The sequence below is a fragment of the Salvelinus alpinus genome, chromosome 19 (assembly GCF_045679555.1).
Source record: "Salvelinus alpinus chromosome 19, SLU_Salpinus.1, whole genome shotgun sequence".
Classification (NCBI taxonomy): Eukaryota; Metazoa; Chordata; class Actinopteri; order Salmoniformes; family Salmonidae; genus Salvelinus; species Salvelinus alpinus.
The window spans coordinates 6,689,731-6,702,787 of NC_092104.1; the positions used below are offsets into that span (position 1 = coordinate 6,689,731).

The window sequence follows — 13,057 nt, forward strand, 5'->3', positions numbered from 1 at the left end:
AAATCTGGATGATATGATATTTAAAATATACTCCACCTTACCTATACAATTACTGCATTACATAGGTACCACAACAGGCTAATTACTACCAGTAACCTAATTCTCAAAAACAATCGGCAATACATTTAATGGTCCATTATAATTCTAAACATCCATTTAAATATCTCCCCAAAATGGATAGGGTTGAAATTAAAAAGGGCCATTCTAATCTAGTGGATTCTATTTCCTCGGTCGGGAACAGAATAACGGTAATGTGGGTTTAAATGCATAATAAAGTAGGCTAAAGAAATAAGCTATTTAAGTAGCGCTGTGCTTGCGTGAGTTTGCCTGCCCTGCATGTGCGATGTTCAAACTGTAAAGCGTCACCTGAGGAACTGTAGGTCTATTTTAAACCCACTGTCCCTCACAGACACGCAGTTCTTCTTCTTTATATCCTCGCACTCAGGTCGCACCGCAAAGTTTGAACTTTCCACACAGAAAATCTCCGATTTCGACAGAAATCCTCCCCCTCTCTCTCATTTTCTCTTTCTCTCTCTCCAGTTATGAATTATTGCTGTGCTGCAGATCTATGAAAACATGCCTCCTCGTGCGTAAAATGCCGCGCATGCTGCGTCCTGGCACCGAGGAGTCCTTTGGAAGGAACATTTGCGCTGTCAGTTTTGTCCTATTTTTGCCTCATAGTTGCTGTTGGCAGAGCAGATCGATATTGAGCAGGGGCTGGTGTTTTTTAGAGGAAAAATACGGATGAGAGAAAGCGTCCTTCAGAGTTCAGTCATGCATTAAGCAGTGACATCATTTTGTTGGATATAAATATCTCCGTGTGTGCCAGGCCAGCAGAGCCACTCCAGCACCCCCAGCAGCAGCTACACACACCGACCACCGCGCAGCACGGCTGGGGTAATGCCCACGAGCGTCTTCAGAAACTGGATGTGTTTCTAGTGTGCGCACGGTTCCTCGTGCACTTGCACTACACACAGAGCTTTTCAGTGAGCTCGGGACACACCACAACAACGCAATGAGAGAAGAAGAAGTGGCCTAGCGGAGCCAGAGGACAGACAGAGTTTCCTTTTTGGAAGAATGAATGTTCCTCTTTCCCTTCTTACCTTTGCTCTGCTGCAGTTGATTTGCGCCGCCGTGGTCGCTGGATCCCTTGGATACGTCTCCTTGGAAGACCAACTTCTGGATGCGGCTACAGTCAGTGGTTCCGGACGCAGGACTTGTAGACTGTACTGTCGGGTTGGCATTGGTTTTCATCTTCAGATACACACCGACGGACGAGTTAACGGCAGTCATCAACCCAATCGGTTAAGTAAGTTATTAAACCATTTTTTGCTATAATAGGCCTCTGAGTATCAAGTGGTTGGACTAATAATAAGAGAGAAGGTAATGCTGTGATGGCAGACTATTGTCGACTTATTGTGTTGCAGTGTTTCCAACGTGAACGTAGGCTACATAAGGATGAAAATACAGTTTGCCTCTGAACTTTTGCTTTTTATCCTCAAAAGGTGTAACAGGCTATTAATATTGCACAAGCTTTCACAGTCTCACTGCAGAATCAGACGACCAAACCCCTTGTACATGAACAACACATTTCAAAGGTTAATTAAGGATCATACACTTTTTTTTCTCCAATTTTCTCCTAAATGACATACCCAAATCTAACTGCCTGTAGCTCAGGACCTGAAGCAAGGATATGCATATTCTGAAACAGCAGGGGTTCAAACTGTAAAACCCAGTTCCTACATTTGAATATAAAAATTGATTTTATCCAACTAAACTATGCTACATTTTATCTCTGGAACCCTCAGGATGACAAATCAGAGCAGAATGCTGAATGTAGGTACATTATTTACCTTCAGAGGTGAATGTATGAAGCCAGTTGCCGTGGTAAAAGTCGATGGTTGTTGTGCACTCTCCTTTCAAACAATAGCATGGTCTTTTTTTCACTGTAATATCTACTGTAAATTGGACAGTGCAGTTAGATTAACAAGAATTTAAGCTTTCTGCACATATAAAGACATGTCTATGTCCCGGAAATGTGGATGTTATAGGGACACCGATCCCATAGAGGTTATTAAGTTTAGGCATTATTTCCAAATGGTTAAGTTAAGGGTTAAGGTTTCGGGATAGGATTGAAATAAAATAATAATAATAATAATAATAATAATGAGTGCCCTAGCTCAGGGATTGAACGCCCGACCCCCGGAGTCAGAGCTCACGTCCTTCCGCCATCCCTATCCACAACACCCATCCGAAACCCAAGCCTACTTGATGGTGACAGCACTCACCGTTCCACTTAGTGGCTGGTGTTGATGTCATCTCCTGACTTCCTGTTTACCTGGACGGACATCCAATTCCCCAGAGGATCTTGAGCGACCTGGCTGTCATATATTCATGACTTCCACCTTAATAAAATGTTGTATTTTACCAGAAATATGTTTTAAGAAGACGAAATCACTCCATAAAGCTACATGTAACCAGGGAAGTGTTGTGTTTGACATAAAATACCTGTTAAATAACACACTATATAATTTATGACTAGGGATAAGATTAGTGGTTTAGCTACACATGACAGTCACAGACAACAGATATAGTACCCAAGCCATTCCTACACTTATCCTAAGCCTCATGTTACTAACTTACTGGTGGCCCTGAGAAGCTGTTGCCTGGACTGGAGTTCGACCGCCTGGCTGAACTGGTTTATTTGGGACTGTTTGAGACATTGGCAGGTCTGCCTGTGTGGTTTATTTGGGACTGTTTGGGACATTGGCAGGTCTATCTGTATGGTTTGTTTGGGATTGTTTGAGACATTGGCAGGTCTGCCTGTATGGTTTATTTGGGACTGTTTGAGACATTGACAGATCTGCCTGTGTGGTTTATTTGGGACTGTTTGAGACATTAGCAGGTCTGCCTGTGTGGTTTATTTGGGACTGTTTGGGACATTGGCAGGTCTGCCTGTGTGGTTTATTTGGGACTGTTTGGGACATTGGCAGGTCTGCCTGTGTGGTTTATTTGGGACTGTTTGGGACATTGGCAGGTCTGCCTGTGTGGTTTATTTGGGACTGTTTGGGACATTGGCAGGTCTGCCTGTGTGGTTTATTTGGGACTGTTTGAGACATTGGCAGGTCTGCCTGTATGGTTTATTTGGGACTGTTTGAGACATTGGCAGGTCTGCCTGTGTGGTTTGTTAGGGACTGTTTGAGACATTGGCAGGTCTATCTGTGTGGTTTATTTGGGACTGTTTGAGACATTGGCAGGTCTGCCTGTGTGGTTTGTTAGGGACTGTTTGAGACATTGGCAGGTCTATCTGTGTGGTTTGTTTGGGACTGTTTGAGACATTGGCTGGTCTGCTTGTGTGGTTTGTTCGGGACTGTTTGAGACATTGGCAGGTCTATCTGTGTGGTTTGTTAGGGACTGTTTGAGACATTGGCAGGTCTATCTGTGTGGTTTGTTTGGGACTGTTTGAGACATTGGCAGGTCTGCCTGTGTGGCTTATTTGGGACTGTTTGGGACATTGGCAGGTCTATCTGTGTGGCTTATTTGGGACTGTTTGGGACATTGGCAGGTCTGCCTGTGTGGCTTATTTGGGACTGTTTGGGACATTGGCAGGTCTGCCTGTGTGGCTTATTTGGGACTGTTTGGGACATTGGCAGGTCTATCTGTGTGGCTTATTTGGGACTGTTTGGGACATTGGCAGGTCTATCTGTGTGGTTTGTTTGGGATTGTTTGGGACATTGGCAGGTCTATCTGTTTGGTTTGTTTGGGATTGTTTGGGACATTGGCAGGTCTATCTGTGTGGTTTGTTTGGGACTGTTTGAGACATTGGCTGGTCTGCTTGTGTGGTTTGTTAGGGACTGTTTGGGACATTGGCAGGTCTATCTGTATGGTTTGTTTGGGATTGTTTGGGACATTGGCAGGTCTATCTGTGTGGTTTATTTGGGACTGTTTGGGACATTGACAGGTCTATCTGTGTGGTTTGTTAGGGACTGTTTGGGACATTGGCAGGTCTATCTGTATGGTTTGTTTGGGACTGTTTGGGACATTGGCAGGTCTATCTGCATACATAAAACAGGTGCAGCAGAGAGACCAGGATGTTTTGGTTTGGACATCAGTATGGTTGTTATCATAACAATGCAATGTGAAACATGTTTGGATGGTTGTCATTGGCTCTGTGTGTTACGAAGTTTAGACATATCTGTTTCCTAGTTCTTCCTTCTGTTTCCTCAGTCAAAAAGTGTTATGTATAATAAAAAAAATAATAAAAAAAACGAAATTATTTGTGTGTTATTGGCAAAAAAGTTGAGCTAGTTAAATAATGTTACTCTAGTTTTGTGTATGATAATGACAGTGATGGAAAATGTAAGAGTTGTAGCCTAGTCTCAAAATGTAATTTTATATCCAGATCTTATAACTAATATATACTATGCAGAAGTACTTTTTTGACAAGACAATCTCAACGAGGACAAGTTGCCTAGTGCAGTGTTTCCTAACTCCAGTCCTCCAGTGGTCAACTCATCAAGGGCTTGATGATTAGTTGACAAGTTAAATCAGGGGTGCGCGTTTCGGGCTAAAACAAAATGTGTGCTGTTAGTTGGGGGGGGGGGGGGGGGGGGGGGTACTCGAGGATTGGAGTTCGGGAACACTGGCCTATAGTAATTCTAGTAATACTTATATAAGGTCAAAACAACAGTTCTATTGATTTAGGAGCAGGAATCTACAAAGTGTCATTGTGTGTCTCAAGCCAACAGATTCATATCAATCAGGCTTTGACCTTCAGGAGACTCCACCACCCCAGATATCTACTAACTCTCATTTACTTGGTAAACTGTTTAAAGCTCTCTCTCTCTCTCTCTCTCTCTCTCTCTCTCTCTCTCTCTCTCTCTCTCTCTCTCTCTCTCTCTCTCTCTCTGTCTCTCTCTCTCTCTCTGTCTCTCTCTCTCTCTGTCTCTCTCTCTCTCTGTCTCTCTCTCTCTCAATTCAATTCAATTCAATTTGCTTTATTGGCATGACGTAACAATGTACATATTGCCAAAGCTTATTTACAATATAAAAATGAGAATCAAAATGGTCAACGGGACAACAGTAACAACAATAACCAAGGGTCAAAATAACCATACATTCAACAATAACAATAACATACAGTAGAGGACATGTGCAAGTTGATTGGTCTGTCAGACACTGTCCCTCAACTTATGGCAGGCAGTAATGTAGTGCGCTGCCAACCCAGAGCTCTCTGCGTCCTCCCCCAACAGGACGGGTAGCCTATCCTCGTCAGAGAGGTCTTTGAAACCTTGAATAAGGGTTTCAAATTTGAAATGACACTCTCTAATTGTTTTATATTTTTAACATTTTGTCAGGAAATGCAGCTCCGTCTCAGGTTCTGCTGTTGTGCAGTAGTTGCACAGCCTTTCCTCTACGGGGAGCCAGGTTTTCCTGTGTCTACCCTTCTCAATGGCAAGGCTGTGCTCACTGAGCCTGTACTTTGTCAAGGTTTTTCTAAGGTTTTGATCAGTAACCATGGTCAAATATTTAGCCACAGTGTACTGTCGATTTAGGGCCAGATAGCACTGCATTTTGCTTTGTGTTTGTGCTTGTGTTTCCCAATAAGCAATATAATTTTGTTTTGACTGTGTTGTAATTTGGTTTATCATGATTGATTGGATGTTCTGGTCTCTCTCTCTCTCTCTGTCTCTCTCTCTCTCTCTCTCTCTCTCTCTCTCTCTCTCTCTCTCTCTCTCTCTCTAAACATAGCTGTTCTTAAAGTTACAGTCTGTCATCTGGAAATCTGTTCAATAGTAAATTGCTATCTGGATGTAAGATATATACATTTAAAAGTGGTTACATTTCCTCTGCCCTAACATACATTCTGCTGTGTGTTCTGCTGTATGTTCTGCTGTATGTTCTACTGTATGTTCTGCTCTACTGTATGTAATACTGTATTTTCTACTGTATGTTCTACTGTATGTTCTAATCTACTGTATGTTCCTCATTATGTTCTACTGTCTGTTCTAATCTAATGTATGTTCTAATCTACTGTATGTTCTACTGTATGTTCTGCTCTACTGTATGTAATACTGTATTTTCTACTGTATGTTCTACTGTATGTTCTAATCTACTGTATGTTCCTCATTATGTTCTACTGTCTGTTCTAATCTTCTGTATGTTCTAATCTACTGTATGTTCTACTGTATGTTCTGCTCTACTGTATGTAATACTGTATTTTCTACTGTATGTTCTACTGTATGTTCTAATCTACTGTATGTTCCTCATTATGTTCTACTGTCTGTTCTAATCTTCTGTATGTTCTAATCTACTGTATGTTCTACTGTATGTTCCTCATTATGTTCTACTGTCTGTTCTAATCTTCTGTATGTTCTAATCTACGGTATGTTCTACTGTATGTTCTAATCTACGGTATGTTCTACTGTATGTTCTAATCTAATGTATGTTCCTCATTATGTTCTACTGTATGTTCTAATCTACTGTATGTTCCTCATTATGTTCTACTGTCTGTTCTAATCTTCTGTCTGTTCTAATCTACCGTATGTTCTAATCTACTGTATGTTCTACTGTATGTTCTAATCTACTGTATGTAATACTGTATGTTCTACTGTATGTTCTACTGTATGTTCTAATCTACTATATTTTCTACTGTATGTTCTACTGTATGTTCTAATCTACTGCATGTTCTAATCTACTGTATGTTCACATTATGTTCTACTGTATGTTCAGCTGTATTTTCTACTGTATGTTCAGCTGTATGTTCTACTGTATGTTCTGCTGTGTGTTCTACTGTATGTTCTAATCTACTGTATGTTCTGCTCTATGTTCAACATTATTTTCTACTGTATGTTCTACTGTATGTTCTATTGTATGTTCTACTTTATGTTCTACTGTATGTTCTACATTATGTTCTACTCTATGTTTTGCTGTATGTTCTACTGTATGTTCTGCTGTATGTTCTACTGTATGTTCTAATCTACTGTATGTTCTAATCTACTGTATGTTCTAATCTACTGTATGTTCTGCTGTATGTTCTACTGTATGTTCTAATCTACTGTATGTTCTAATCTACTGTATGTTCTAATCTACTGTATGTTCCTGCTGTATGTTCTACTGTGTGTTCTGCTGTATGTTCTACTGTATGTTCTACTGTATGTTCTACATTAAATTATACTGTATGTTCTGCTGTGTGTTCTACTGTATGTTCTACTGTATGTTCTACTGTATGCTCTACATTAAATTATACTGTATGTTCTACTGTATGTTCTAATCTACTGTATGTTCTAATTTACTGTATGTTCTAATCTACTGTATGTTCTGCTGTATGTTCTACTGTGTGTTCTGCTGTATGTTCTACTGTATGTTCTACTGTATGTTCTACATTAAATTATACTGTATGTTCTACTGTGTGTTCTACTGTATGTTCTACTGTATGTTCTACATTAAATTATACTGTATGTTTTGCTGTATGTTCTGCTGTGTGATCTGCTGTATGTTCTGCTGTATGTTCTACTGTATGTTCTACATTATGTTCTGCTGTATGTTCTAATCTACTGTATGTTCTAATCTACTGTATGTTCTGCTGTATGTTCTACTGTGTGTTCTACATTATGTTCTACTGTGTGTTCGACTGTATGTTCTACTGTATGTTCTAATGTATGTTCTGTTGTGTGTTCTGCTGTGTGTTCTGCCGTACGTTCTACAGTATGTTCCACTGTATGTTCCTCATTATGTTCTACTGTATGTTCTACTGTAGGTTCCACATTATGTTCTACATTATGTTCTACTGTGTGTTCTACTGTATGTTCTAATCTAGTGAATGTTTTACTGTATGTTCTAATCTACTGTATGTTCTAATCTACTGTATGTTCCTCATTATGTTCTACTTTATGTTCTACTGTATGTTCTACTGTATGTTCTGCTGTATGTTCTACTGTTTATTCTACTGTATGTTCTACTGTATGTTCTAATCGACTGAATTTTCTACTGTATGTTCTAATCTACTGTATGTTCTACTGTATGTTCTACTCTACTGTATGTTCTACTGTTTGTTCTACTGTATGTTCTAATCTACTATATGTTCTACTGTATGTTCTACTCTACTGTATGTTCTACTGTATGTTCTACTGTATGTTCTAATCTACTGTATGTTCTACTCTCTGTATGTTCTACTGTGTGTTCTAATCTACTGTATTTTCTACTGTATGTTCTACTGTATGTTCTAATCTACTGTATGTTCTAATCTACTGTATGTTCTAATCTTCTGTATGTTCTAATATACTGTATGTTCTACATTATGTTCTGCTGTCTGTTCTGCTGTATGTTCTACTGTATGTTCTAATCTTCTGTATGTACTAATATACTGTATGTTCTAATCTACTGTATGTTCTACATTATGTTCTGCTGTCTTTTCTACTGTATGTTCTACTGTTTATTCTACAGTATGTTCTACTGTATGTTCTAATCTACTGAATGTTCTACTGTTTGTTCTAATCTACTGTATGTTCTACTGTATGTTCTAATCTACTGTATGTTATACTGTATGTTCTAATCTACTGTATGCTCTACTCTACTGTATGTTCTACTGTATGTTCTAATCTACTGTATGTTCTACATTATGTTCTACTGTATGTTCAGCTGTATGTTCTACTGTTTGTTCTGCTGTATGTTCTACTGTATGTTCTAATCTACTGTATGTTCTAATCTACTGCATGTTCTAATCTACTTTATGTTCTACATGATGTTCTACTGTATGTTCTACTGTATGTTCTGCTGTGTGTTCTGCTGAATGTTCTACTGTGTGTTCTACTGTATGTTCTAATCTACTGTATGTTCTAATCATCTGTATGTTCTACTGTATGTTCTAATCTACTGTATGTTCTACTGTATGTTCTAATCTACTGTATGTTCTACTCTACTGTATGTTCTTCTGTATGTTCTACTGTATGTTCTAATCTACTGTATGTTCTACTGTAGGTTCTAACCTACTGTATGTTCTACTCTACTGTGTGTTCTACTCTACTCTATCTTCTACTGTATGTTCTAATCTACTGTATGTTCTACTCTACTGTACGTTCTAATCTACTGTATGTTCTACATTATGTTCTACTGTATGTTCCGCTGTATGTTCTACTGTTTGTTCTGCTGTATGTTCTAATCTACTGTATGTTCTACTCTACTGCATGTTCCAATCTACTGTATGTTCTACATTATGTTCTACTGTATGTTCAGCTGTACGTTCTACTGTTTGTTCTACTGTATGTGCTACTGTATGTTCTAATCTACTTTATGTTCTAATCTACTGTGTGTTCTGCTGTATGTTCTGCTGTATGTACTGCTGTATGTTCTGCTGTGTGATCTGCTGTATGTTCTGCTGTATGTTCTACTGTATGTTCTACAATATGTTCTACTGTATGTTCCTCATTATGTTCTGCTGTATGTTCTGCTGTATGTTCTACTGTATGTTATACTGTTTGTTCTACAGTATATTCTGCTGTATGTTCTAATCTACTGTATGCTCCTCATTATGTTCTACTGTATGTTCCACATTATGTTCTACATTATGTTATACTGTATGTTCTACTGTATGTTCTACTGTATGTTCTACTGTGTGTTCTATAGTATATTCTGCTGTATGTTCTGCTGTATGTTCGAATCTACAGTATGTTCTACTGTATGTTTTAATCTACTGTATGTTCTACTGTATGTTCTAATCTACTGTATGTTCTACTGTATGTTCTAATCTACTGTATGTTTTAATCTACTGTATTTTCTACTGTATGTTCTAATCTACTGTATGTTCTGCTGTATGTTCTACTGTGTGTTTTACTGTATGTTCTACTGTATGTTCTAATCTACTGTATGGTCTACTGTATGTTCTAATCTACCGTATGTTCTAATCTACTGTCTGTTCTAATCTACATTATTTTCTGCTGTATGTTCTACTGTGTGTTTTGCTGTGTGTTCTACTATATGTTTTGCTGTATGTTCTACATTATGTTCTACTGTATGTTCTACTGTATGTTCTGCTGTATGTTCTGCTGTATGTTCTACTCTGTGTTCTACAGTATATTCTGCTGTATGTTCTGCTGTATGTTCGAATCTATTGTATGTTCTACTGTATGTTCTAATCTACTGTATGTTCTACTGTATGTTCTAATCTACTGTATGTTCTACTGTATGTTCTAATCTACTGTATGTTCTACTGTATGTTCTAATCTACTGTATGTTCTACTGTATGTTCTAATCTACTGTATGTTCTAATCTACTGTATGTTCTAATCTACTGTATGTTCTACTGTATGTTCTAATCTACTGTATGTTCTAATCTACTGTATGTTCTAATCTACTGCATGTTCTAATCTACTGTATGTTCTACTGTATGTTCTAATCTACCGTATGTTCTAATCTACTGTCTGTTCTAATCTACATTATTTTCTGCTGTATGTTCTACTGTGTGTTTTGCTGTGTGTTCTACTATATGTTTTGCTGTATGTTCTACATTATGTTCTACTGTATGTTCTACTGTATGTTCAGCTGTATGTTCTACTGTTTGTTCTGCTGTATGTTCTACTGTATGTTCTAATCTACTGTATGTTCTAATCTACTGCATGTTCTAATCTACTTTATGTTCTACATGATGTTCTACTGTATGTTCTACTGTATGTTCTGCTGTGTGTTCTGCTGAATGTTCTACTGTGTGTTCTACTGTATGTTCTAATCTACTGTATGTTCTAATCATCTGTATGTTCTACTGTATGTTCTAATCTACTGTATGTTCTACTGTATGTTCTAATCTACTGTATGTTCTACTCTACTGTATGTTCTTCTGTATGTTCTACTGTATGTTCTAATCTACTGTATGTTCTACTGTAGGTTCTAACCTACTGTATGTTCTACTCTACTGTGTGTTCTACTCTACTCTATCTTCTACTGTATGTTCTAATCTACTGTATGTTCTACTCTACTGTACGTTCTAATCTACTGTATGTTCTACATTATGTTCTACTGTATGTTCCGCTGTATGTTCTACTGTTTGTTCTGCTGTATGTTCTAATCTACTGTATGTTCTACTCTACTGCATGTTCCAATCTACTGTATGTTCTACATTATGTTCTACTGTATGTTCAGCTGTACGTTCTACTGTTTGTTCTACTGTATGTGCTACTGTATGTTCTAATCTACTTTATGTTCTAATCTACTGTGTGTTCTGCTGTATGTTCTGCTGTATGTACTGCTGTATGTTCTGCTGTGTGATCTGCTGTATGTTCTGCTGTATGTTCTACTGTATGTTCTACAATATGTTCTACTGTATGTTCCTCATTATGTTCTGCTGTATGTTCTGCTGTATGTTCTACTGTATGTTATACTGTTTGTTCTACAGTATATTCTGCTGTATGTTCTAATCTACTGTATGCTCCTCATTATGTTCTACTGTATGTTCCACATTATGTTCTACATTATGTTATACTGTATGTTCTACTGTATGTTCTACTGTATGTTCTACTGTGTGTTCTATAGTATATTCTGCTGTATGTTCTGCTGTATGTTCGAATCTACAGTATGTTCTACTGTATGTTTTAATCTACTGTATGTTCTACTGTATGTTCTAATCTACTGTATGTTCTACTGTATGTTCTAATCTACTGTATGTTTTAATCTACTGTATTTTCTACTGTATGTTCTAATCTACTGTATGTTCTGCTGTATGTTCTACTGTGTGTTTTACTGTATGTTCTACTGTATGTTCTAATCTACTGTATGGTCTACTGTATGTTCTAATCTACCGTATGTTCTAATCTACTGTCTGTTCTAATCTACATTATTTTCTGCTGTATGTTCTACTGTGTGTTTTGCTGTGTGTTCTACTATATGTTTTGCTGTATGTTCTACATTATGTTCTACTGTATGTTCTGCTGTATGTTCTGCTGTATGTTCTACTCTGTGTTCTACAGTATATTCTGCTGTATGTTCTGCTGTATGTTCGAATCTACTGTATGTTCTACTGTATGTTCTAATCTACTGTATGTTCTACTGTATGTTCTAATCTACTGTATGTTCTACTGTATGTTCTAATCTACTGTATGTTCTACTGTATGTTCTAATCTACTGTATGTTCTACTGTATGTTCTAATCTACTGTATGTTCTAATCTACTGTATGTTCTAATCTACTGTATGTTCTACTGTATGTTCTAATCTACTGTATGTTCTAATCTACTGTATGTTCTAATCTACTGCATGTTCTAATCTACTGTATGTTCTACTGTATGTTCTAATCTACCGTATGTTCTAATCTACTGTCTGTTCTAATCTACATTATTTTCTGCTGTATGTTCTACTGTGTGTTTTGCTGTGTGTTCTACTATATGTTTTGCTGTATGTTCTACATTATGTTCTACTGTATGTTCTACTGTATGTTCTGCTGTATGCTCTACTCTGTGTTCTACTGTATGTTCTGCTGTATGTTCTACTGTGTGTTCTGTTGTATGTTCTGCTCTATGTTCTACTCTGTGTTCTACTGTATGTTCTGCTGTATGTTCTACTGTGTGTTCTGTTGTGTGTTCCACAATATGTTCTACTGTATGTTCTGCTGTGTGTTGTACTGTATTTTCTAATATTCTGTATGTTCGACTGGTTTGATTGAGAAACCTAGACAGAGAGCGAGAGAGAGAGAGAGAGAGAGCCAGAGAGAGAGAGAGAGCGAGAGAGAGAGAGAGAGAGAGAGAGCGAGAGACAGACAGACAGACAGACAGAGAGACAGAGAGACAGAGAGACAGAGAGACAGAGAGACAGATATAGAGAGGACTCCTAGAAAATAGTATCCAATACATTAGTTTATCCTGATGTTGTGATGACGACAACATGTTGTTTCTATTCTCAGGTGTCCTGGAGCTCTTTGCTGTATCTCAGGGCGTCATCGGTATCCGAGGAGTCTACAGTAACAAATTCCTGTCCATGAACAAGAGAGGAAGGCTTCACGCCGTGGTAAGTAGCCCATTAACTACCGTTGTCTGTGTCTCAGTTTTACTCACAGATATAATTCAAACAGTTTTAG

General features: G+C 38.0%; 1 protein-coding gene across 1 annotated transcript in view; it reads left to right on the top strand.

Annotated features, from left to right (window-relative positions):
- Positions 1–457: 457 nt before the first annotated feature.
- Positions 458–13,057, top strand: part of LOC139544925 (fibroblast growth factor 5-like) — a 33,682-nt gene continuing 21,082 nt past the window's right edge. Inside the window, exons 1-2 of the mRNA XM_071352131.1 lie at positions 458–1,309; positions 12,884–12,987. Of these exons, the coding sequence (XP_071208232.1) occupies positions 1,078–1,309; positions 12,884–12,987 (336 nt within the window). The 5' untranslated portion in view covers positions 458–1,077. The remainder of the gene's footprint in view (positions 1,310–12,883; positions 12,988–13,057) is intronic.